This window comes from Rhinopithecus roxellana, chromosome 16, assembly GCF_007565055.1.
Source record: "Rhinopithecus roxellana isolate Shanxi Qingling chromosome 16, ASM756505v1, whole genome shotgun sequence".
Classification (NCBI taxonomy): domain Eukaryota; kingdom Metazoa; phylum Chordata; class Mammalia; order Primates; family Cercopithecidae; genus Rhinopithecus; species Rhinopithecus roxellana.
Window position 1 is genome coordinate 43,330,026 of NC_044564.1, and position 27,364 is coordinate 43,357,389.

General features: G+C 37.1%; 1 protein-coding gene across 3 annotated transcripts in view; it reads right to left on the bottom strand.

The window, feature by feature from the left end:
* PCSK5 (proprotein convertase subtilisin/kexin type 5) overlaps positions 1-27,364 on the bottom strand; it is a 466,860-nt gene that overhangs the window by 209,541 nt on the left and 229,955 nt on the right. For all 3 annotated transcript variants that reach the window (XM_030920278.1, XM_030920277.1, XM_030920279.1), the window contains exon 10: positions 14,468-14,571. In XM_030920278.1, coding sequence (XP_030776138.1) covers positions 14,468-14,571 — 104 coding nt within the window. The remainder of the gene's footprint in view (positions 1-14,467; positions 14,572-27,364) is intronic.

Consider the following 27,364-nt stretch of genomic DNA (forward strand, 5'->3'; position numbering starts at 1 on the left):
GGTATCCCCTGACAACAGAGGTCAGCTTTAGGGAGAAGTTGTTTTGTGAAAGATGATTGATAGCTTCTGTTTTAGAAGTTCTCAGCTGTAAATGACATAGAGAGGGCCTTGTGCAGAGATTCTAGATTGGTAATGGTTGAAGTCAATGTTGAAGATGTAGAACTGAAAATCTTTACTGAAGACATGATACTTGTAACTGAAAAAAAGGCAGACATGTGAAAGAAAAGCAGTGGCATTAAGAGGATGGGAGAGGAAGGGAGGGAGGGAGAGAGAGGAAGAAAGAGAGAAACTCCCTCCTTCCCTCTCTCCCTCTGTAAACAACAGACCTCAGGGAATGGCTAAGGTTAAAGAAGGGGAGAAAAGAATAAAGAGTCAAAGAACCAGGGCTATATCTGCATATCACTAAAAAGAAAGAGAGATCTAGACTGGGTTGATCTAGAGCATGAATCCTAGAGGAAGACAATAGGTCTTCAGATATGGCAAGCAGGAGATGGGTCAAAGTTGTAGAATAATTTCTCTTCAAAGGTGGAAGTAGAAACAATAAAAGTAGAAACAAGATTGCAAAGAATTACAGAAGGACTGAATGAACAGTAAGGAAATGGACGCAGCTAATTCGACTACTTGCTGGGAATTTTTAGTTGTGAAAGGAGGGATGGAACGAAGGCAGTAGAATGGAAAAGGTTTTCGATTTTTTTTCTTCCCCTTTAAGAGTGATAGGAAGTTTGAAAACATAGGGTCATGGTCCAATTGACAGAAAAGAGAACGGATGTAACTGGGAGCAAATGGCTCAGCAACTGACAAGAGAGATGTTTGAGGAAAACCTTTCACAACTTCCTTATTGAAACAGCAGGAAAAACACGATTTGAGAGACTACTTTTTCATTTCTTCTAGGGATGGCACTTTATTCTTCTAAGGATGGCACTTCCAGATGCACAGGAGAGAAGGTAATTCATTACATATGGTGGGCGACTTAGGACAGTGGTCCTCAAACTTGCATGTGCACCAGAATCACCCAGGACTTGTTAAAGCACACACTGCTCGGTCCCAATGATGCAGGATTTTTGAGGTAAGGCCCAGAAATGTGAATTTCTAACATGCTTTCAGGTGATGCTGGTATATTGTTGGTCTGGGGACCACACTTTGAGAACACTTAGGTTATTAGGGATGGCATCTCCTGGCAAAGTCTGGTTAATTAGGCTAACATCTCCAGCATAGGCCCTGAGACTCTACAGGCATGATTCTCAAATACCCCTTCCCTCATGCCAGGAGCAAAAGAAATGAGAGTTGACTGCACAGGATATGATGTATCTTTTCATATGGTTATCCCAAATATTTCTGCTTCTCTTACAGAAACATTTTGAGAAGATAAAAGTTCCCTTAATTAACCTGCACTTGCATTATCACTCAAAGAAGGAAGTCTAGATACTTCCTTCTTTGAATGCACATTCCTTAAGGCGTTAAGTACATACAGCATTGTTAGGATAGAATCAGTTTGACTGAGTTGAATGAAAAATCATGCTCAGTGTACAAAGGTGAAAATAGAAAATGCACTGACGTGTCTATTTCTGAATCCTACTGCCCCTACAATTGAAGCACATGTAATGCATTGAGCATGCTTCTCAAAATGAAAGGCTGGGGGGAAATTTTACAGGGGAGGCAAAATTCATATCTTACATACGTATTTTATTACACAGTAGCTAATAAAATACAACGATCTTATTAGCAAGATAGTATTATTCACATTTTTTAGCTGAAGAAACTAGGTCTCATGAACACGAAAAGAACTTGTGCAAAGCCATAGAAACTCAAGCTCAAGTCTTCAGAATTTCTTTCTACTATATATTTATCCATTGATTACTGTGGTCTACAAGACATACAGTATTTCTTACCACTAAGGTACTCAAATCAATTATAATCCTCAGAATAACCCTGCAAGGTAATAAAGGGGGAAAACATATTAGGAAATCATCTACATAACTTTGTCTTGTCCAAGTCAACTACACAAAGTACTGCTCTCATCTTCAAAACTTCAGAACTCATGAAAACATCATGTGCATATATATATATAATATAGATATATTAATATAAATATATATAATAGAAAAAATATAAATCTATAAATATATAAATATAATAGTAAATATCTATATAATAAGATATATATAAAATATATATATATATAATATATATATATCTATATACATATATAATATATAATGAATATATAATAATAATATATATATAATAAAATATATTATAATAATATATAATATATAATATATATATAATATATAATTATATATATGACTTGGAAGGAAAGTTTAACATCTGGTCCCTAACACTTTCCCCTGTTCTTGCTGAGAAACGACCTTCTTCAGTCATTTCTATCAGGGATTTTCTGTGGCACTTACAGATTGAAGAATGACATTGAGTATCAAAGAGCAACTTCCCATTTGTTAACATCCAGCAGTGATCACAACAGCTTTCTTTTTGGCTCTTCCAAGGATGACTCTGGATATTTCAGGGTGTACTGTGTCTTCTGGTATAACACCATAAAATGAAGCCTGTTGAAGCCATTATTGGGACATGTGATAGAAGTTTAATTGCTTTAAAATGCCAAAGGCTAGCAAGATGTGAGCATGTGTAAAGAGTCTGAATTGAGATTCTAAGAAAAAAAAAAAACAGTTTAGATCTATTTATTTCCCAGAAGATGTATCCAGATGGATTCTGCAAAGCAACTGCCTGGAGTCTCACTGTATAGTGCTAGGTGCAGCGGACTTAGGAAGTCATGCATAGAACCAGGGAAGGATTAATTTTCAGCATTTCCTTTTGAGCCTTTGGATTTGGTTTATATTATAGACATTGGCACCAATATCAAGATCTCTCTAGACAACAAAATAGGATAGGCTAAGCCATCTTTACTAAAATTGAATTTGGAAAAGATGTAATCATAAGCCCCCTTTCTTCCTCTTTATTTGGGCCCTCTTATTGATCCTCAACTAATTTCCACAGGGCCCACTTACCATGGACTCAGTGTGGTCACAGCAAGTTAGAGTCCTCTGTCCCTGATGTGGGATATGAAACTGGTGCTACAGTCTGTGCTAGGAATATCTGATGCCAGAATCCAAACTTATATGCATGTATTAATTTCAATGAGAGAGTTTCTCCTGTTTACCTCAATTGCAGTTTATTCCTTTCACATTTAAAGCTCTATTCCTTGGTAGAAAAAATGAGCTATGGGGAGTATTTTCACAAGACAGGTTGATGATAATCATGGAAGACTTCAAATGAAGCCTTTTCACCCCTGCTCTGGGCTCTTGTATCCTACATATACCAATATTTACAAGGACTCCACCCCAAATATGGATCTTCTACTGGAATTCAAATGAAAGAATCATACATTTGAATTCAAGAAGCTTCCATCATTTTTGTTGAATGTAAAAAAAGTACCTGAAAAGAATTATAGATTTGTGCTTAGCACTTATGCTCACTTAAGATTCTGAGATTTTACTTCAAACTTTGTTTAGAGAGCTGGTGATAAAGACAGTGATGAAAGAGTCACAGATATTGCAATTTTTTTTTTTTTTAAATGGAGTCTTGCTCTGTCACTCAGACCGGAGTGCAGTGGCACAATCTCGGCTCGCTGCAACCTCCACCTCCCAGGTTCAAGGGATTCTCCTGGCTCAGCTTCCCGAGTAGCTGGGATTACAGGCGCCTGCCACCACGCCCAGCTAATTTTTGTATTTTTAGTAGAGATGGGGTTTCACCATGTTGGCCAGGCTGGTCTTGAACTCCTGACCTCGTGATCTGCCCACTTCAGCCTCCCAAAGTGCTGGGATTAGAGGCATAAGCCACTTCTCCTGGGCAGATATTGCAAAATTTTATTTAACTCTAGTAACACTGAGTTACTTTGCCAATGAAGAAATAGGTTCTGTGGGTATCAAGACTGAAGCAATGGTTGCAGGTTAAAATGAACAGAACCATCTCTGGTTGCATACTTCTTAAAAGATACCTGTGCCTTTGATAGCTCTGGAAGAAATCACAACAGAATTCCATGCAACGGGGATGCCCCTGTGGGACTTCTGTTGATTAGAGAAAGGTACCTCTTTCCTTAAGGTGGACATCATCCCACTGCAGGGCACGGCACATTCCTTGGTGACTGGATCCAAGGCCAGATTTCCGTACCTACCAACTCAACCCTTTAGTTTGGCTCCCTTGTGCAGTTAACAACCTATGCAACCAAGTGTGGCAGCTCTGTCAAACAATCAGATATTTCTCATGTTTTTAGCTATCTTCTCTGATTCTTTCATGATACGTGACTGCAGTGGGGGTTTTAGGCTTCTAAGATGCACAGTATTGAACTTTGGAACCAAGCTGGATACATATCTTCTACCTTGGCTGTAAATATACTTCTGAAGGTAAAACAAGAAGCAGATGATTTCCTGACAAAACCATCCCACATAGTATATTAAGAAAGCATATACATTGTAACCTCTGGTGGGTTCAGAAAAACAATGTAGCTTCTTAAGACTATTGAAAATTCTAAGTTGGCTTCATGGCCTAGAAAAAGAATATGAATACAATACTTTGGAAGGAGGAAAAGTCATTTAGAAACCCTAAGAGCTTCTGTCATTCTGCTTGCATAGCACGTGTACATCAACTCAAAATGCTAACCACAATTATGTATACTTGCTTTCTTTAAATGTTTGTAAGGTTATATGGCAAATACAAAGACTACAATTGTATGCTAAAAAGAAATTCAAATATCGGAAGTTAGATGGCTTTTTGGAGGTCATGGTGAGCAATAACAACCAACGAAAAGACTTTGGTCAAAGAAAATATGTGAAGGCTTCTCAAAGCACAATTTCTGACCTGATGCTTCTCAAGAAGCAATCTTGTCACCACGCCTTTTGCCCGGGGTTTATTAGAGTCATTTCAAAAAGCACTTCTTTCTCTTCTTAAAAAACAAAAGTGGGATGTAGCAAAGATGATTATATATCCCAACTCTACAACTTTCCTCATCTAGAAGAAGGCCAAGAGATGATAAAATATTTCGCTGAATGTCACAGTCTTAAGGTCACGAATACACAACTGCATACTAAGATAATATAAAATGATCACTGCAAGACAATTTCTTTTCATTTCAACCAGTCAATTTGTTACATACATGACATTTTGTAACACATATCATAGGAACAATAGATTCACACCATCAATATAAGAAATAATATTCTTTTTGACATCAGAATAGCAACTTGAATCAACTTGCTTGAAAGTCATTATTATTATCTAGCTCACTTTCTCAATCACTGCAGCGGCTCCAAAATGGTTTTCAAATGAAATGAGAACTCCTAACTGCAGGATTCAAGTAGCTCTGTTTTTGATTTCTTTTAGATTACTTTCCTCTTCACACCATACCTGTCCTTTTTGTACACTGGGCCCTCTCTTTTGCCCCTTCCCCAGACCTGTTGCCTTCACCATAGCTGTCTCTTCCAGTTTTAATTTCCAGTCCCCAGGAAACACAAACAAAAGAAGGCATTTGTTTAAACTAAAAGAAACTACAGTATTCCAGATAAGCTTTGTTCCCCAACTTTTGGTAACCCTCAAGTTCTCAAACACCTTTCGCCCTTTCACTGTACTTATTTATGCTTTATTTAGGTTAGGGATATGACATTAATATACTTCATAATCATTGGCAGATTATGCTATTTCCAACACTTTTGAGGCCATTTATTGTTTACTGAAATCCAAGTAATGTTATAAAAAAGAGAAAATAAGGAGGTTAATAATTTATCCAGAACCATCAACCAAAATCGCTGACAATATGAAATGAAAACAATAGCCCAAATTAGAGAAAACAGACTACAAAGAAGAGAAAAGAAGTGTCACAAGAGATATGTGACTATAATGTAGTGAGTCTAATATTTGAAAGGGCTAGGGATCAAATTTCATTTCTAAAATGCAAATTCCATGTTAATGGATATAGCTCTATATACATCTACATCTGTATCTCTATATAAAATACGCTGGATTCTTATCTTACAAAAATCTGAACAGAATATTAACTGAATATGTTATATTAGAATGCATGACATATAGCTCATAAATAATTTTCCTTAAGTACATACTATGAATGAAGAGAGGCATTAAATTCTTTATATGATACGATTTTCCTCATTCTTCCCTTTGCTCACTCCACCCCAGCTAGGATGGCCTTCTTGTTTTTCTTTGAACAGGTTTTGTACATGCTGTTCATCTTGCCTGAAATGCTCTATATCTAGTTAGCCTCTTGGATTGCTCTCTTATTCTTCAATTGTTCAAATTGAAGAGGACTTTTCTAACTAATATTTAAAAATTATAATTTGTCCACATAAAGATTTGTACATAACTATTTGGAGCAGTTGTACTCATACTAACTCAGAACCAGAAACAATAAAATGTTCCATGAAAAAGTGAATGAGTATAGAAATTGTGGTATATTCACGGAGTGGAATACTAGATAGCAATAAAAGATAATGAATGCCTGATATACTTTTAAAAATTTAAAACATTACTTTTCTCTAACTTATATTTTAGGTATAGGAGTACCTATGAAAGTCTGTTATATAGGCAAACTTTATAACATGTCATGGGGTTTTGTTGTACAGATTATTTCATCCCCCAGGTATTAAGCCCAGTATCCAACAGTTACTTTTCCTGCTCCTGTTCTTCCTCCCACCCTCCCCCCTCACGTAGACTGCAGTGTGTGTTGGTCCTTCTTTGTGTTCACGAGTTCTCATCATTTAGCTCCCACTCATAAGTGAGAACATGTAGTATATGGTTTTCTGTTCCTGTGTTAGTTTGCTAAGGATAATGACCTCCAGCTCCATCCACATTCCCTCAAAGACATGATCTCATTCTTTTTTATGGTGGGAATGCCTGACTTACTTAACGACACAGATGAACCTCAAAAATCTTATATAGCAAAAAAGAAGCTGGTTTCAAATAATTCGATATATATGAAAGCCTACAAAAGACAATCTAATCTATAGGGACAGAAAGTACATGAGTGGTTGCCAGGGCAGGAGGAGGATAGAGGATGAAAAAGGAGCACAGAATAACTCTTTAGAGTGACAGAGTTTTCTATAACTCGATTGTGGTGATGGTCACACGGATGTATACATAGGTCAAAACTCACTGAACTGTACACATAATGTGTTTTTTAATTGTATGTAAATTTACCTCAATAAAGTTGATTAAGAATGTATGAAGATTACCAGATATACTGTATAAAGCTGGCATTCACTTCCATGTTGTTGGACTCTGGAGCCCAACCACTGAACTACTGAGTTCAGAGCTGAGTGAATTTTTTGTTTTAAATACATACAAAACCTCAAAGAAGAAGATGATTGTTGAATTTCAAAATAGGCTGTAAAAGGAATGTAGAGGGGTGTGTGTGTGTACTTTGCTAAGACTCTCTTGACTTAAATCATTTTTGAGCATCTTATTTTGGAACTGGATTCAGAATCCAATTATGAGTGGTTCAATTTCATTACTTTATAGTCAAAATACACTTTTGGACTGACATCATCCTCTATAATCATAAGCGTAGAGCTTGACAACATATATCTTTGCCTAAAATATCAACCATAACCACAAAATAATAAGAGCTGCTGTTATTAAGAATAGTCAAAGTCATGGGCTGAAAGAAGAGTTTTACAAATACCTAAAGTCCAGTGTCATTAGAATTAGAGATTTGAATTTCTTCAGGTGATTACACAAAAGAGATGCCTACTTTCTCTTAAATGTAGATGCTTTTACACATTGCTAAAAATCATATCTTAAACTCACAGATTTACACTGTATATCAATTACTAGAGTTGATAGGCTGTTGATAGGCTACAATGAGTTCAGATTTCTATCATTAGTTCCTAAGTTGAAGCAATTAATTACAGCTTTAAAGATTTAGCAGGTTGAACTTAAGGTGACATTTAAACATTTAAATTAATTTGCAAAACAGAATTTAAGTATAGTTGCATTATCATTGATACACAATTAATGGTTAAAAAACTTTGATGACATATTAGTAATATTTTATTATAAAGTCCTTGATATATTTTCTGTAGCCCACTCCAGGTAACTGAATTAATTTTCAACCCAAAAAAAATTCTAATTCACATCACAGTTCCATGTCTTTATTCTCATTTCAGGGAGTAGAAAGTTTTGCATATGAAAATATAGTTTTAAGACTCTTTTTGTTTGTTTGGTACTTTCCATTTTCAAAGCACTTTTCATTCAATTCATTCTTCTCATTATGTTTAGTATTAGCTATCCACATTCCTCAAAAACCAAGGTACAAAAACTCTAATTGACTTCCTCAAAGGCCACAGAAAATATCACTAATAGACTTTCTACTTGAATTTAAAGGCTCTTAAGATTTTGGCAAAATCACAAAACCACTCCAAATGTAGTTCTCTTCGTTAACTAATTACATCTTGTATACAGATAACAGGCAAAGAGTGCAACCATCATTTTAATTCTATTTTGAGAATGCTTTTTAAGTGTGAACCCGCATGCATTTAACACTAACAGGGATGAGAGGACACAACAAAATGAAACCCCCAAAAGCCTAACAAACCTAATACCACCATTCAGTCAACGACAGGCATAGAGAAATCATCATTTTTCATTTGTAGAAAATATTTTTGAGCATCACATATTCGGTAGGCATGAGTTGAACATTCTGATGAGACAAGTGGGCATTTGGGATGAAAGACTCCAGATGAAGCCATGATTAAGCAGAGTTTGCTATCAGGGTTTCTATATTCCCATAGAGATGTTTGGGTAACTCATCTACCAGGCAAAACAATAAGGGTAAAATTCCTAAATTCTGTGTGATTCACATTTTTTTTTTTTTTTGTAAATGAGCTAGAAGATAAACTCATCTATACAATGGTCAATAAATACAAAAATGAAAGGGTTTCAGTCAATAAATATGAAATGGGTAAGAGTTCACAGAGCACAGTGGTAGAAAACACATTATCTTAAAAAAATATATGAGGCGGCATTTCCAGGGAGTACATTTTATTAGGTGGAATCAAATGTATTTACCTCCCTCTGTCTTTTCAAGTAGGAAGGGCCTTATTTCTGCAAGTGGGATCAAGACTGGAGTCAAGCGACTGATTTTTCTGATAATACCACCTCAGACACTGACCAGATGAGTACCATTTCACTTCAACATTTCTTCAAAATCACAACGTACAGATTACCAATTAAAGTGCATCATGTAGCTTTAATCATAGCTACCAACAGTGTATGAGCATAGCAGGTGGTGAAGATGGAATATTATTTGTACAGTGAAATAATAAAGTACAATGAAACTTTACCCTTTCAAATGGTAACACATCAGAAATCACTTTACACTCAAAACACAACTCAAAAACACTGAAAAACACATTTTAAAACCTTTCCTTTTGATTGAACACACAGCATGCTTAATGGTTTCAGCACTTCCAATTCTTTTTAATAGGTGTTACAAACTGAAAACAAGACAGGTAGGTATTAAAAATATATTGGACATCTTAAAATTATCAACCTACCAGTGGAAACAAAATGATAGCAATTAAAAGTAATACAGGTTATTAAAAGTTAAGGCCTCGGAGGCTAAGAAGTCACGTTAGACTGTCAATTGTTTTCCCCACGGTGGGTAATCAGTTAGAAATTAAAAAAAAAAAATCTAGTAGTTTAGTTGTGGTCAAAGAAAGAGTCAGTGGGGATGGGGGAGGTTTCAGCAACATGCTGGTAGAAAAAAAGAGACTTACATAGTCTGGGAGGGCAGTGAAATGGAAGGCGTGGTAACCTCTCTCACTTAGTTCATTTTTTGATTTTCAATGACATTTTTTTCATTCTTTCGCCTAGTAAAGATGACAGAAGGTCCTAATTTATTATCTGACGTCTATTCCTGTTCTTAGATTTAAGAGAGTTTAACTGTATACAGTCATATAATCCAATATAAACACTTTGAAAAAAAGAAAACTAGATCACTGATGTTGCATGCATTCAATTATAATTATAACTGCACACCCAAACCAAAGATAAGGACTCGGGGCAAGAATCAGCCCGCACAGCCCAGGCACTGGTGGGAGAGGTCAGTGGATTTACAGTTTCCTCAGATTACAGCAGTAAAAGGGAGGAGATCACAAGAAAGAGCTAACTTCTTCCTGAAATGATGATAAGCCACAGGTTATGAAAAATGCCTGCATTAAAGTCTTCTGCATGGCTCTGTGGATCTGCATATACTATATGCCCAAATGGAGCTGGTCAAAATACACAACAGACAAAGATATTCTCTATAGTAGATGCCTTCTGCTGCCGACATTAACCTGAATTTTAGATGATGAGAGAAGGATCATCATCACTTATCTAACATGACCTGACAGATTGTTTGAGCTTGACTAAAGAAAAAAAGAGATGGAGTGTAAATTTCTGTTTCTGTATGTAAGTTACACCAGGGCAGGTCAGATTAGTCAATGCCATGGTGTCCCTGACGTTTCTTCCCCTCCCACTTTCTGTGCTCACTTCAACATGTGTTGGGTGGGCATGCTGAAGGTGCTCAGGAAATATTGGGAAATAGATAAATGAAGAGATAACATCCATTAAATTCCAGGAAGAAAAACCAGCTGGAATGGCAATAGCCTTCACTTTTATGGCTAATTCGTATGCTTTAGGGAACACAAAGGAGAATTAAAAAGAATAGAAAACAAAACAAAACAGAAAAGACTTTTCATAAGCAGAAAGGGAAGGGATCAAGGGAGGAAAGAAATAATATTAACAAAACCCCAAACAGCTTAATGCCAAAGTCACCTCCTGGTGTTGCAAATATTGGTCAGGAACAAAATACTGGAATTTGGATTCCAGTTCTCTGGTGGCAGAATATCACATCTGTTCATCTGGTCTAAGGCAAATAATTCCCTATTCTCATGGGCAATCTAAAGTAGATTGATAGGTACATGATCTTCATTCCATTTAATTTAAACAAACTCTCTCTGGACGAGGTTTAAAGTCAAAAGCTGTTGTCTGACACTTAGCTAGGATTATTCACAAGATGAACAAGGCAAAATAATGTTTAGTCAGTTTCCATAGGTATGTTTTCATCGGATTATGTTTATTCTGAAAAACTAATCTATTGGAAAAGCTATTTTAATTATACTATAAGAGATTATTATTATTATTTAAGAAGCAGCAGGGCAGAATAATCTTAGTTTGATTAAAATTGTTGAAAATTAAGGTGCCATTAGCATAAGAATGTTTACATGTGGCTTCCCTCTCTGTGAGGTCATCTCATGATAGGGTCATTTACAGAGTGCTTTTATAAGGAGGGCACAGAAAAAGGAGAAGAAAGTTCTCTGTCCCTAGCTCATCAGTGAGCACCTCCAGGGTAATCCCACTCTCCGAGAAACAGAGATGAGTCATCAGAAAGCCACATTCTTTAGTTGTTCAAGGCCAACTTCCTAGCCTGAATGAGAATCTGTCCAAGCCAGCAGCTGCCTCAGGATGAGAAACGCTTCCCTGTTCCAGTCCATAACACATGTGGGTAAGAACGGATCAAGTCTGCCTTCAGGTGGGCCGCACACAAGTCTAGCTCAAACATCATCTAGTGCTGCTGTCTGCCTAGGATGTAGGACATGGGGTATGTCTGAAGAAATGTAAGGAGGTTGGATAAAATGGATTTGGTAGGGTTTTGGTAGAGACTGTTCACTGGGGTGTTGGCTTTACTGAAGTTATCAGTGATAACAAAGACTATGAAGTCTAGTGATGTCTGAACTCCAAAACTGAGGTGTTTGCTACTCTAAGTGGCTTCTGCTTTACTTGATGAGAAAGAAATTCTGATGGGGACATTGATGTCCCTATTACTCGCAATTGAGCAATGTGTGAAATTGTTCTATTTTTTTTTTAACTACTCTTCCAACAAGTTATTAATAAATTACTCAACACTGGGACACAAAAGTAAGCCCAAGGAAGAACAGGAGTTTTCAGATTCATTTCATGCATATATTTCACTCAGTGTTAGGACGGAGTTGGGTGGGACAAAGAAGGGCACCCAGGACCACACATTTCTGTAGGCAGGCAATTTCTGTTTTCCCAGTCTAAGGAGAAATATGTGACTATGGATTCCTGCTAAGCAAGACCTGCAAAAGCTGGCTGACCTAATTTAAATACAAGCCCTTGTTGAGCTCTTGTTGTAGGAACCTTTTCTAAGCCTTAGCTCTTTTTTGTTCCTTCAGATGTTATTTCATAAAAAGTCATAGCATCTTTCTGCAGTCCTAGTAACCTGCATTCTCCACTTCCCCAAAGCATGTTGCTTCTCCTGCTAGCCTCTGCCTTAATCACATTTATTTGTGGGACTCTAGGGAGGGGATGGTAATGTTTAGAGTAGAGAATAACTCTTTTTTTTAAAAAGTCATCTTATTATGATCCTGTTTAGATGAAATATGGGACTTGCCATCAACAAAATTACAAAACAATCCCACTGGGAGCCCAGCCCATTCAGAATAATTCATCTGTGAAAAAGTGAACTTTAATTGTTACTCTTGGCAGCCATCTAAGAGAAGAGTGAAATATTATACTAAATATTGCCACGTGCAATAGTAAAATACCATATCCTCCTTGCCAGAAGCAGTGCACAACCCTCTTCAAATTCAGGTTTGGGTCTGGTGATTTAGTCTAAATCCTCTGTTTCCCCCTCTCCTAAACCAACAGAGGTTTTCAAAAGAGCTGCATTTTTGTTAGAACTATTTGCTCTTTTTAAATTGCCAAAAAGTAATAAGTAAAACTAAGACATTTATTTGGGTTAAAGTTTCCTCAGCTTCATGGAGGTTAATGTCCTTAGTCTGTGATCCTTGTACTAAGAAGTTCATTCCAGCTTTCAATCAGCCAAGGTTATGTGTCAGCTCCTTCTCTCCCCTGAAGCCTCATGGATTTATATTGTAGGAATTGGGAGCATGTGGAAGCTAATCAAAACGAAACATACATATGGCAAATTACATCCTGGAACAACTGAAGTTTTTTGGAACAACTGAAATTTCTAATAATTTTGATGTTGCCCATGCAATTACAATTTTGGGATCAAATCTCCTGATTTGGGCTTCAGAGAATGCAATGCCAACAGGTATTTACAATTCTAGACTAAAAGTTCATTGAAAACTGCTGCATTATATAGTTTACATGCATGGAAAGGTGTTTGATAATACTCCAAAGCAGGGATATATTCTTTTCCTAAAAATAGAGTGAAGCCTTCTGTGAAGATATTAATCAAAGAATTCTTAATGTGGCACTGGTAATCTAGGATATTTATAGGTTTTGTTTCAGCATGAGTCTATAATAAATTATTTACAAGTAATTTAAAAAATATACATTCTGGTAGAAATATTTGCATATATTGGTCATATATAAGGATATATTAAGATCATATGTAAGATATGATATGTAGATAATATTACTTAGCATCCAAAATGCTTAAATTATTAGGGCCCTTAAAAATTAAATGACTTGCTCAGGACCATGTTACCAATGGTCTGACCATCAGAACTTCAGTTTTTAAGTAGATGTGCCCTGTGCTATAGATCACTGTATTTCATCCATACAGATATACGATGATACTAAGATTATTTGGGAATACGTTTTAAGTCTGTAGATATAAACAAATTAATCTTTGTTATAAGTTAGATTAATGAATTAAAACTTTTAGGTCACTTACAACTTGAGTAAATATACTAAACTTTAGGATATATGTTTTATATGGCCATTTTATTTGTATTATAACATATATTACCTATGACAATAAATAGAATAGCTACTGTTAACAAGACTTTGGGAACTATGATCCGTATTAGCCATGGGAAAATCTTCAGTATTTGTTACATACTGTGCACAATTGCATAAGGACTGGACATTATAAAGCTTCATCAGAATTTTTAGTTTATATAAAGTAACATTTCTTAGAATTATTACCTGTTTTTCTTTGTGGAAAATTTAAAACAAACAAAAGCAAAATTTGTAGAATGCGTGGCCTTAGCAACTAACAGTGCTACACTAAAGTGAACAATATATATCAGTTATTATTGAAGTGGAAGTAGTCCTATAGAAGGTGAGGAATTTTAAAATACATTATTATAAATATCACTTAGATACTCAATGACAGCAAATAGTAAACTAATCAGGGGTCCCATAGGTCGACTATACATGGGAGTTGGTTGATCTTTTAAAAAAAATTGACCTATGATGTGGGAAGCCAAAGAAATCTCACTTATCTGTGTAGTTTTAACTTAAAAAAATCAACCTGCCTTTTATTTACTAAAAGATCAAGCTCTTTGTGTGTCAGCACAAAATTTAAAGTTTTGTTTGAGGGGTTCTATTTCCTGCTCTCCGTTTAAAATGGGGGAAAAATAAAAATATTTTGCCTGTGACAGAATATGAAAGAAGTTCTCACCCTTAAAACCAGCAGCATTGGTTTTCCAGTCATTAGCGTTCAAATGTCCCGCACGGGAAGTCCTGACAATAACATGCTGTACGTCTCTCCAGGTCAGAAACGGACTGGGGAAAGACAAGGTAAGAATCATTGTACCAAAAAAAAAAAAAAGATGGGGGAAGCAGAGAGTCACAAGCAAATTAAAAAAGCAAAATCAAAATGGCAAAGTACTAAAAACAAAGGGTCAGAGATTTGGGTTTGGGATAACCAAATGCCAAATGTCGCTCTTGTTCTCAACATGGAGAAGTGACATTAGTCTGTGGGAGGCAGAAAATGTAACCTTAAACTGAAGAAATAATAAGACTGTAGTCAGGGTAGCTTAGGTTTTTAAAAGGGTGAGCGTTTCCAGTTTCCTCAACAAAATGGCTGCCCACTATGGTGCTGTCGTCCTTTGTATAAAAGCTGGCATCATTAGAAGATTACAGTAAGCTAGAATCAAAACAGAAGGCCTCTGGAACATTTCTTCTTTAATCATTGAATAGTTCGGTAACTGAGTTGCAATTAACCAAAAGAACTCAGCAATGTTGAACCTTCTATGCATACATATGTGGGATATGGAAAAATCTCAACGAAACAGCATCCCAATTGTCAGCATTTTTAAGGAAGAGAATATGGTACAGAACCCAAAGCTGGGCTCCAAGGCACAGACAGTTATAAGGGTATTCTTAATTTGCAATGGGTAGTTGTTATACTGTGTTATTAGATACCTAGTTCTTATGACTACTAGCACTGAAGAACACAAAAGAGACTACTGAGCAGGAGATACTTTCATTGGAGAACTGCAATGCTAATCGTAATCACACAGAAAACAAATCCAAGCGCATACACACAGACTTTTATTCCCTTTCATTGACTAGGTATATACTTGAAGGCATTTGACTCAGGGCATGCATGCAATTCTAATCAGGATACTTATTTGATTCAGTCTTGAATTCTGAGGTGTGCTGATCTTTTCCTTAACTAAGAAATATGACAATTTTCAAGCAGCGTGTGCAGCCATTTTATTTATTTCTCACCAGCCACCTTCACTTCAGCAGTAATATTTGCAAAGGATGGGAGAGAAGATTAAGGGAAGAGGAGAAAATTACTCACTACCTGCCTTGAGGTGTGATGGGCCTTGAGGTAGTCTTTTTGTACTCTCTTTTATAGGTGTATGGATATTGGGGTCTTTCAGGCAGAGGGAGAACTTAGTATCTTAATTGTGCCTAATTTTTCATGATAGGGGCTGTATGTTTCTTCACTTTATACTACATTTTTCCCCCATCATACTCACCACATCTATGTTTTTAGGGTGTTCACGGCGGCCCTTCTAGTAAGAAGGGGTCTAGTCATCAGATTCTGACTCCCTCATTTTCTATCTATGTGAAATTAACCTCTCAAAGTCTTAGTATACCCACTTAGAACATGGATGCTAGTATCTGCTTTATATCGTTATACTGATTGAATCAGTTAAAATAATGCCAAGTACTTAACCTTGTGCCTGGTGCATAATAAGCCATTAAGAAGTGGTAGATTGCAAAGCATTTTGCCAAAATTTGCAGCCACAGATCTTATTTGGTGGCTTGAATATGAAAGAAATGGGGAAAGAAAAGTACTATTGTGTTCTGACACTTTTTCTGTTATGGTCTCAGATTAAAAATAAAAGAAGACTGAGTCCTGCCATTTTTAAAAGTTTCCCAAGTGGGTAAGACTGGATCTAGACTACTTGGTAAAGTTATATTAACAAAAGAACTTTTATTGTGGAAATTAAATCCCAACTACATAAACCTTAAAAATATGAGAACGATGAAAACAGAATTATTCTTGTTTTCTTAGGTTACAGCACTTGTTAGGAATCAATTTCAGAACCTGATAAAGCAAGAAACTTTCAAGAAAGGGAGGGAGGCTGTTTGGTGGAATCCAGGGGGCAGGATGTTTTGCTTCTAAAACAAATTGCATGATTTGACCCTTTGCTGACTAACACTAAATTCATTCACATGATCATTCAGTAGACTCAATGCACTACTGTCAGGGAAATCAGAAAGTAAGTCAAGGGATAATCTTGAATGCCAGTCTCAACATAAGATGTTCTAGCTCTGCTAAGATGGTATGTCCTAGTTATTAGGGTGAAGGGCAAAAATGACAAGAAAGCTTGGTCCAGAAAGACATTCTAGCCACTTATTTATGGTAAAGCAGAATCCTCCCAAATGAACATATATGTTTTTATTTTGTCATGAGTAAACAGTGAGACACCAAAGAGTACACTTGGATTTGATGAAAATATCTACATCAACCTAGTAATTGTAAAATAACATTTGACACATAGTTAGAACTTCCACGTTTTAACTCCTTAAACTTAACTCTCCTTTAGGGAGGAGAAAATAAGAAAAGAAGTCAGTGTCTCATGTTACCTGTCACCAGGGCAAGATTCCTTCAGATATATCAAGCAAGAAATTCTGATCATTGGGAGATCTACGTTTTCCCTAGTTAACCTTAGCACTAAACATTTAATTTTCGTGATAGAACAGGGAACATTTATATTGATCTTATACCTTAAGCACATGTATTCTGGCAGATTCAGGAAGCCTCCTGCATTCAAACTCAGACTGAAGAAATAAGAGTTACTTGTTCTCATGCTGAGTAGCAAAACCTAGTTCTTGGAGTGCTTGTCATCAGAAGGAAGAAATTAGCTTCAGGAAACTGGAACTACACATGGAAAGAGAACGTGTTTGGATGGTTTTACTCTGATATTTGGTAATGCACAACTTCAGAAATGATCTAAGTTGAAAATTTCCTGAATTTCACCAAAATAAAGTAAGGAAGACAAATTGAAAAACCAGAGGACCTGGAATCAGTAGTGTTTCTATCTGTGGGAAGATAATTAGCACGAGAAACAGCCATAGGTTAATTTTGCTGGACATTATGGTTTATTTATTGCTAGAATCCAGAGACGACTCTTGTTTATGGATACGTCTGAATCACATCTTACTTTTCTTTTTTTTTTGAGACGGAGTCTTGCTGTCGCCCAGGCTGGAGTGCAGTGGCCGGATCTCAGCTCACTGCAAGCTACGCCTCCCGGGTTTACGTCATTCTCCCGCCTCAGCCTCCCAAGTAGCTGGGATTACAGGTGTCCGCCACCTCGCCTGACTAGTTTTTTTGTATTTTTTTTAGTAGAGACAGGGTTTCACTGTGTTCGCCAGGATGGTCTCGATCTCCTGACCTCGTGATCTGCCCGTCTTGGCCTCCCAAAGTGCTGGGATTACAGGCTTGAGCCACCGCGCCTGGCCTACATCTTACTTTTCATTTGTATTTATACTCACAAGGATGATGCAGAAGTAAAGACTAAGGCAAACTATTAGAGATCTCGTAAACCATTTATAAAGTAAATGCAGAGAGAGAAGGCTGAGTGCTCTCTGCAGGGAACTCCGAAGTCCACAACCATAATTTAGGACTCCCTAATACCTATTCCTCTTTGCCAAGTATCTTGGACCCAAACTCCAATGGCCTCTGAAAACCGAGACCTCTCTGATCTCCAAGAATAGACAGACTTGTGCAACAAGAGATTTGAAGCAAGCAACTATTGACAGATCAAAAGTCTAACCCACCTGGAGAAAAGAACATCTCCCAATCCTGAGTCTCGTGACCACCGCCCTATAATAAATCACATGTAGTTATGCTACACACCCCTCAAATTTCTTCCTGGAATTATTAACAAATGCCCTTAAACAAAAATATACATGAAGAGAGTAACATTTATAAACACCTACAAGATACGGGTAGCCATCTATGACCTTTCAAACCAATGAGATGAACATGACTTTCTGGGGAGTTCTGTATATGTAATCATTTCTAGTTTTGCATCCTTTGCTGAACTTATAGTAATAACCAATATTTAGTGAGCACTTGGCCATGGCCAGGCACTGTATGTTTTATGTGCATCACTGTTGCATGATATTGAAAATCATATGATGTGGGTAACATTCTTATTCCTGTTTCACAGACAACAAAACTGAGGCTTTGAGTTACACACAGTAACTCAAATACACAGGTAGTAAGTAGAACTAGAATTCAAGCCAGCTGGACTTGGCTATATAACTTACTGCTATCAATCACCAGATAACACTATTTCCTAATGGATACACAAAGGTGAAGCAGAGACACACACACATCTATCTGTCAGGAAGTTCTTTGACAACTGGATCAAAAAGCCAAGTATGGCACATCGCGTCCTCATGGTTACACACACTTTGTACACACATTCTTTCTCGACTCTGTTGATTTTTGTTTACCATAGCATTCAGAAGATTCCTGAGTCTTAATTTGTCCTGCAGGTTCCAAAGGCCTAACTTTTACCCATTCTTTCAAAGGTAAACAGAAAAATAACACACCAGGAAAATCACATGATTTTTATAATAGTTTACATGTATGCTGTGTGTCATAACATCAGTATATTATTGCATACCATTATTGTTATGAACTTGTCATCTTGCCTGCCATGGCCACACTTGGATGTGGTTCACAGCCAGGCTATGTGACCCTTCTCTGTTCAATGAACCTCAGCTGAACCTCACCTTAAACACTTCTAGTTTTCTAGTTTTCAGCTGCAAAAACAGCATAATTAATGACACTATCACTACCCAGTGTTTGCATTACATTTCTACTCTGAGTAGTTCCGAGTATTTCACAGGCCCAACACAACGTTTAGAAGAAGCAGGACATCTCCCAAGAGAGACATTTTGTGTAGTGCTTTTTGTTGGGCTAAGTGCAACTGCCAGTACTTCAACTGAAAAAAAAAAAAGCTTCACCAAAAGTTTTTCCCAGATAATTCTGGGAAATTCATGTGTGAGTGCTAAGCTGAGACGGGCGGATCACGAGGTCAGGAGATCAAGATCATCCTGGCTAACACAATGAAACCCCGTCTTTACTAAAAAATACAAAAAACTAGCCGGGCGAGGATGGCGGGCGCCTGTAGTCCCAGCTACTCGGGAGGCTGAGGCAGAAGAATGGCGTAAACCCGGGAGGCAGAGCTTGCAGTGAGCTGAGATACGGCCACTGCACTCCAGCCTGGGCGACAGAGCGAGACTCCGTTTCAAAAAATATATATATATATCTGTATCTGCTGGTCTTTAAAAATAAGGACCAATTTGAAATCTTGGGTGACTGACTCACCTGCACTTATTAAGGAGGAAAAGATAACCAACCTCCCGCTCAACCCACCACCCAAATACATCCTCATTGTCATTTAGGGGCAGCTGATAAAAAAGACAACAGATACATATCTTATTACAGAAAGAGAATTTATCAATAAGAGGAGCAACAGCTAGTCCAGATAATGAAACTGTTTCCTAAAAGAGCAATCCTAAAATACAAGAGTGATTCTGTCTAATGAAATGATGAGGCCCAGATCAATGGGAAAATTGCATCACAAATATCCAACTTCCTAAATGTTCAAAACCAATCCAAGATGAAAGTAGTCTCCTTCAATGCAAAATAAAAACACTTTTGTAAGATTATGTAAAATAGATATAGAAACAGTCAGAAAATTAATGTCACTGTACTGATGTTAAAAGAAATCGGCAGTTATGGGAACAGATTCATTTCACAATGAATCTGTGAGCTGGAGACACAAAGATGAGGCAGAAAGTATTTAAAGCCTGCTGAGATCGGTAAAAACATTACTCTGATTGCAGCTAGTGTATGAAAGTGGTAATTCAAGAATAAAATACCGACCTTCCTACAAAGAAAAACAATCTTCTTTTGTTAGGTAATGAAGAGCCCGAAAGGATCATCAGATTGTCAGTCCCACTGCGAGCAGGAGTATCCACCACTGGGGGTGCACTTGTTTTGCTTTGTTTTGTTTTGTATTCTACAATAATTCAAAAGTTTCAGGCCTAAAATTGGTTTGCAGTATTGGAAAATACAGCTAATAATGCCTCAAGATTTAGAAATGTGAGTTGTATTGGTATTACCCAAATACCCACTTATGATTCCTCCACACCTGAACCAAAGTGGAAAAAATGAAAGAAAAGAAAAAATTGGTTCAGGACCATGCAAAGTTTTATTGTGAAAATATTCGAATCCCCTGGATTTACTCTAAACCAAAGGTAAATTTGGATTCTGAACACACTTAAGAAAAGATAGCTCCTAATTTATAAAGAAAAATCTTGTCATTGAAGCTGAAGTAGCTTCTTTTCCTTAGAAATCCTGGCTCATCACTGCAAATACTTCTTGCATCTAAAAGACAAAAATTATGTTTTATGCAGGCCCTATGAAAATATAATATGTTGTTTGCAAGCTCAATAATCATTTCCTTGAAATACTTTGCTACATAAGCTCTTAGAAAATAGAACTTGAGGAAGGGTCAGTCATTTGAGATCACAAGCATTGAAATCAAATCGCAATTATGAAGCTTTCCACCAGGTCTCCCTTTACACTTAACTCCCTCCAACAATTGTGCCCTGAATATAATCCTTAAGGCCTCTTTTTATTCAAACCCATAACCCAGAATCTAGTTCTGCTCTTTGTTTTTACCCCAAGCTTGAAAACTCTTCAGAGTAGGCAACATGTGACAATGTCAGTGTTCCTAAACGTATCCCCCTCAACCTGTGAGAAACTCTTGCTCACTCTCCCTTTTCTGCTCATTCTGTGGGCTGTCCCACGACTTAGCATGATAAATTATGCAGTTCTAGGCTCACAGACTAAGTCCTGCAGGAAGACATGGTTACCCCCCTCATTTCTATTTCTCATTCAAAATAATTAAAAAAAAATGTTGTTTTGCGTTCTACAGCCTCTAATCACATGAGAATGGTGGAAATTACACATCACAGTCAGGGAGACCTAGGGTGAATCATGACCTCCTACCTGATAGTTCTGTAACACCGGGCAATTTACTGAACCTCTCGAGGTCTCTGTTTCCTCAGCCGCAATGTGGAGAAAATAGCGCTGACTCCACAAGATTGTTGCAAGAATTTGAGGTAATGGAAATAAAGAGCTTGGCATATGATAGGCTACCAAAGACAAGCGCCATGATGATTTACTGAGATTAAGAACCTACTGTACCATTATAACTCAGAAGGACTACTTTTGCTGAATTTACACCAGCATTTGATGAATCTGTATATAATTAGGCTAAGTTTTCTGCAATGTTCCTAAACTTTAGCAATATGTTTTTTGCTTTCACTAACAGATGAACAAAACAGCATTTTTAACACCTTAGTATATTTCTGCTTAGTGAAACAACAATGCTACTAAGATCTGTCAAAAAGATCTGGTTTTCACAAGCCTATAGTGTAGGTGGCAATTTAATTGGCTGGGGAATGAACTTTTTGGATCCACTAGGACTGTTAATAAATCCACTCTATGTGTGGGAAATCTTCTCTCTTAATAGTTAGCCATTGATGTAATTGTGGAGGATTGTGAGATGTTCTTTGGTTTGATATGAGAGTGCTTTAGAATATCAAATGTTAGAATGAGGACAAGTATACTTATTTGCCTAGCCAAATTGCCAGACTGAAGTGCTTTTGATACTGTTCTACATAGTTCAGAGATTTGCAGAGTTTTCACCTCAAAAGCCAGTAGTTAAACCCTTGGAGAGGCAACAGAAATCATTGGTTGCACTGCCATTATTATTATGATTCTAAATTACTTTATAGCCTTTTTCTCCCATTTTTTCCTGTTAAGTAAAAGAACTAAAATGATGCTTCTCTTGATGTTTATTGAAGTATATTTCAAAATGAGGCTTTTCAATGATCAGCTTTCACTGTCAACTTTAATGAAAATAAGAATTTTGGCTTCTAGAATTTGAAGTAAATATTATTATGCCTATTTAAAAAAATTTGTATAAACTTACGGGGTACAAGTGTAATTTTGTTACATGCACATATTACATAGTCATGAAATCAAGGCTTTTAGGGAATCGATCACCCAAACAATGTATGCTGTACCCCTTAGGTAATCTCTCATCATCTAACCCCCTCCCACCACCTCCCACTTCTCATTCTCCATTGTCCATCATCCCATACTCAACATCCATATGCATACATTATTTAGCTCTCACTTTTAAGTGAGAACATGCAGTATTTTGTCTCTCTGTGTCTAACTTGTTTCACTTAAGATAACAGTCTCTAGTCCATCCATATTGCTACAAAACACATGATTTCTTTTTTTGTTTGTTTGTTTTGAGACGGAGTTTTGCTCTTATTGCCTAGACTGGAGTACAATGGCATGATCTCAGCTCACCGCAACCTCTGCCTTCTGGTTTTAAGCAATTCTCCTGCCGCAGCCTCCTGAGTAGCTGGGATTAACAGGCATGTGCCACCATGACTGGCTAATTTTGTATTTTTAGTAGAGACGGGGTTTCTCCACATTGGTCAAGCTGGTCTCGAACTCCCGACGTCAGGTGATCCGCCTGCCTCAGCCTCCCAAAGTGCTGGGATTATAGGTGTGAGCCACTGCACACAGCCTATTTCATTTTTTAATGGCTGAATTATTATGCCTATCTTAGAAACTCCCGGTTTAGTGTATCATTACCTAGCAGTCTTTCTAATTATTAGACATCATTGATAGGAACAAAAAATATTTTAAAAATTACATACCACACACACACACACACACACACGCACAGGAAAAGATCAACAAAGACTAACAGAAATCTATTTCAGAAATTTTGGAAGCATTTCAAAAAACCTTATGAGCTAATGTGACTATGAGGAAAATAATTTTTAACTTTCTTTTTCATTGTCTCCCTCTATTATATATCTTGGGATGCCAAAATGGTATCTTTCCAGAATCCCTGATAGTGAAGGGTACCCAGGAGACAGAGTTCTGACTAATAAAGCAAAAGTCTACCGGGCATTTCTGAGAAAGCTTTGCTTTCCTGCTATAAGGATTGCTAGTCCTGCATCATTTTTTCCTTTCTCCTTTTATTTGGAATGTTGATATGATGATTGGAGCTGCAGCAACCATTCAGAAAAGAATAACAAAAAACCCCACATAGACCTTGGCCTTGGTAGTTTGAGCTTGGTAGCCTTGAGTCAACATCTTGACTGCTAACTCGTGGACTTTTTCTTTTTCAACCCTCTTTCTTACTACTGAAGACATTTCCTAAAAGATGTATCTCCAAAAGTATGGTGTAGTAGACGGCATGTATTGAAGGCTTACTGTGGGCCAGGCACACACACTATCAAGAGAATTCTACATTCATTATTTCATCTATTCTTCATGACAGTCCTGTGAGACAAATACTGTTATTACTTTCACTTACAAAATAAAAACATCAAAGCAGAGGAAGTTTAATGATCTTCCTCAAAGTCATACAATTAGCCACAGTTGAGACTGGCCCAGGCAGCCTGATTTTAGAGCCTCAGCTCTGACCCTCGCCACCTGCACTGTCTCAGACTAAAGGGGGGCATGATGGAAAGAGTCAGGTTAATGGTGCTTGTAGGGACTGGCCGTTCAGCCTCTAGTTTTGTCAGAAGGGGTAGGAAATGATCCTCTCACTTCAGAGGGATCTCTGCTAGAATCTCAGAATTGGACAGGGAGATTTGCTCCTCATCCCATCCTTCAATGGCAGATTTGAGTAGGTCTGTGCTTGGAGGCTAAGCAGAGCAAGGACAGAGCCACAGCCTTTCTGTAGCAGTTTTTTTTTTTAATTGAGAATGAATAATTTTTTTTGTAAAAGGAAAGAATGGAAACAAAGAAAGGAAAAAGAAAAGAAGGAAAAAGAAATGTAAGAGAAGAGTACAGGGAAAGGAAAACGAAGTGGTGAGAAAAAAGAGAAGAGTCCAGACTAGAAGAATAACAATAATATGGAGCTGATGGAAAACACAGTGTAGGGAAAAGGAATCAACCAAGTAATAAAGCAAACTGAGTGAGAGTAAGGAAGATTATGAGGAGTATGAAGTTGTATTAGCAAAAGCAAAGGATGCATAGGAAAGAGTAAATTGACATGGATAGGTGGAATTGATATCATGGAAAGCTGAGTTAATGATGTGGAATACAAATCTGAGGACTTCTTGCTTTTTTTTTTTTTTTTTTTTTTAAAGATGGAGTCTTGCTCTGCCACCAGGATGGAGTGCAGCAGCACGAATCTCGGCTCACGGCAACCTCCACCTCCCTGGTTCAAGCGATTCCCCTGCCTCAGCCTCCCAAGTAGCTGGGTCTACAGGCCCACGCCACCATGCCCGGCTAATTTTTTGTATTTTGACGGGGTTTCACCATGTTGGCTGGTATGACAGCGATCTCCTGACCTCGTGATCCGCCTGCCTCGGTCTTCCAAAGTGCCAGGATTACAGGCATGAGCCACTGCACCCAGCCACTTCTTGCATATTTTTTAAGGAAAGAGATGACAAGGAAGACAAGATGATGGATTTGGGGGAGAGGAAACAAATCTGGCTTCAGAATATTAGCTATACCTTGCTCTCAGGACTAACAATTACTGAGTCTTTCCTATTTACCAGATGCTCTACTGGGTGCTTTAGGTATATAACTTCACTTAATGAACACACAACCCCATGAGATAAACAGCATTGTTATTCCCCTTTTACAGATAAGGAAACTAAGGCCTAGAAAGGTTAACTTTCTTTCTCAAAGCCGTGTAACTAGTAGGAAGCAGAACAGGAATTGGAAGGAAGGTTTCTCACATACTTCAGGACGCAGGCTCTGAAGCTCTGTGGTGATCTTCGCCACTAATCAAAGTCACATTTGATTAAAAATGTTCAAGGTGGGCTAAAAATACTTAATGTTTTCCAGGATATATTAATGAAAAGAGTTGCATCCCCTAGACTAGTCCTAAAATATATACGTTTTCATTACAATACAAATGAAAAACAAAATCCTAAAACTAAGCAAAACAGGACTCCTAGTTTAAGATTTTCTCTGCAAAGCTAATTTTAAAAGATAATAATAGAACAGTTAAAGTAATTTAAAAGAAATAAACCCAAGAATTTTACACTAGCCTTGTCGTCCTTCATGAGTGAATACAGAAGACACATTCGCAGGATTGAGAAAACTGACTAAGTTGCCCGTCGACAAATACAGACTCTGAAGATCAAAATAAAATAAGTAAATAATTTAAGATTTATTTCGATTTATGAATAACTCAAAATTTAAAACTGTAGAATATATAGTTGTTATTAGAAAAGACCTAATAATGACTCCAAAATAAACTGAACAGAATTGAGACTTAATAATTGTTTTAAAAGAATTCTTCTGGGAATAAAAAATACTAAGAAATAAATTAACAAAAATGGTCTTTGGCAAAAATCCAAATTATGGTATTAAAGATAGGGAAGTAAGTAGAAGGGCGGTAAATGTAAGCCATGTTTATATAGCAAGGAGTCAAAGGTGGTATCTCTTCTATTACAAAACACACTGATTTCAAAATATGGCTTTATTTACAACTATGTATAAAACATGAAAACTAAAAATTAAACAATAGACATAGATTTTGTCCCCTGCACAAAACACATACAAAGATTCACGAATGGGAGAATTCATTGCAAACAATATAACATTTTAGATAAAAAACACTTAAAAGGACAAAAAGTTGAATTTACTTGAAAGACAAAGTAAAAGATGTAACAGCATGATATTTGCACATCAAAATGGATGAATCAAAGACTTTAAGAAAAAAGAAGTAGGCGGGGCGCAGTGGCTCATGCCTGTAATCCCAGCACTTTGAGAGGCCTTCGTAGTGGGAGGGTCACTTGAGGTCAGGAGTTTGAAAACAGCCTGGCCAACATGATGAAACCCTATCTCTACTAAAAATAATAATAATAATAAAAATAGCCAGGCATAGTGGCGGGCGCCTGTAATCCCAGTGACTCGGGAGGCTGAGGCAGGAGAAAAGCCTGAATCTGGGAGGTGAAGATTGGAGGTTGTAGTGAGCCGAGATCGCACCACTACACTCCAGCCTAAGCAATGAGAGCAAAACTTTGTTTCAATAAAAAGAAAAAAAAAAAAAAAAAAAAAGAAAAAATAAGTAACTGATGGAAGCACAGTAATGTTCAGATAAATTTAATCCATTTATGTCAGGAGAAAAACATACAGGATTTGTTTACTTTATAGATAAAATTTAATAATATTGAAATATATGTCCTATAAAGAGTCTTTCTTTTTTTTGAGACAGAGTCTGGCTCTGTCGCCCAGGCTGGAGTGCACTGGAGCGATCTCGGCTCACTGCGAGCTCCACCTCCTGGGTTCACGCCATTCTCCTGCCTCAACCTCCCGAGGATCTGGGACTACAGGCGCTCGCCACCATGCCCGGCTAGTTGTTTTGTATTTTTAGTAGAGACGGGGTTTCACTCTTAGCCAGGATGGTCTTGATCTCCTGACCCTGTGATCCCCCCGCCTCGGCCTCCCAAAGTGCTGGGATTACAGGCGTGAGCCACCGCACCCAACCAAGAGTCATTTTTTTTTAAGACTTCACAGATCAACTTAAGAGCTTGTAATTAAAAGTTGAAGTTACATTGGGCCAAAAGGAAATTTCACCAATTGCCCTAAGCGAAAACAATACCTCACAAAACACTGGTGTTGTTATCATCTAACCCTATTATCTGACCACAATGTAGTGAAAAAAAGGTCAAATCTCAATAGTGACAAAGTTTGTTTAACACTTAACAGTACTTTACTCAATTGTCATTCTATCAAACAGGAAGTGAAAATATCATTAGAGAATGACAGTCTCTCAAAAGTGTGTTCAGAGATAAATTCACATCTTTAAAAAGTTTTATTAATATAAAAGGAAAAATAAATGAACAATGATTCAGCCAATAAGATTCATAAAAGAATGAAGAGGAAAACAGGAAAGAAAGTGTAAAAAGAAAGAAAGAAAAATGGAAAAAAAATTACTGATAAAGAAATCTCAAAACTGGACCTTTG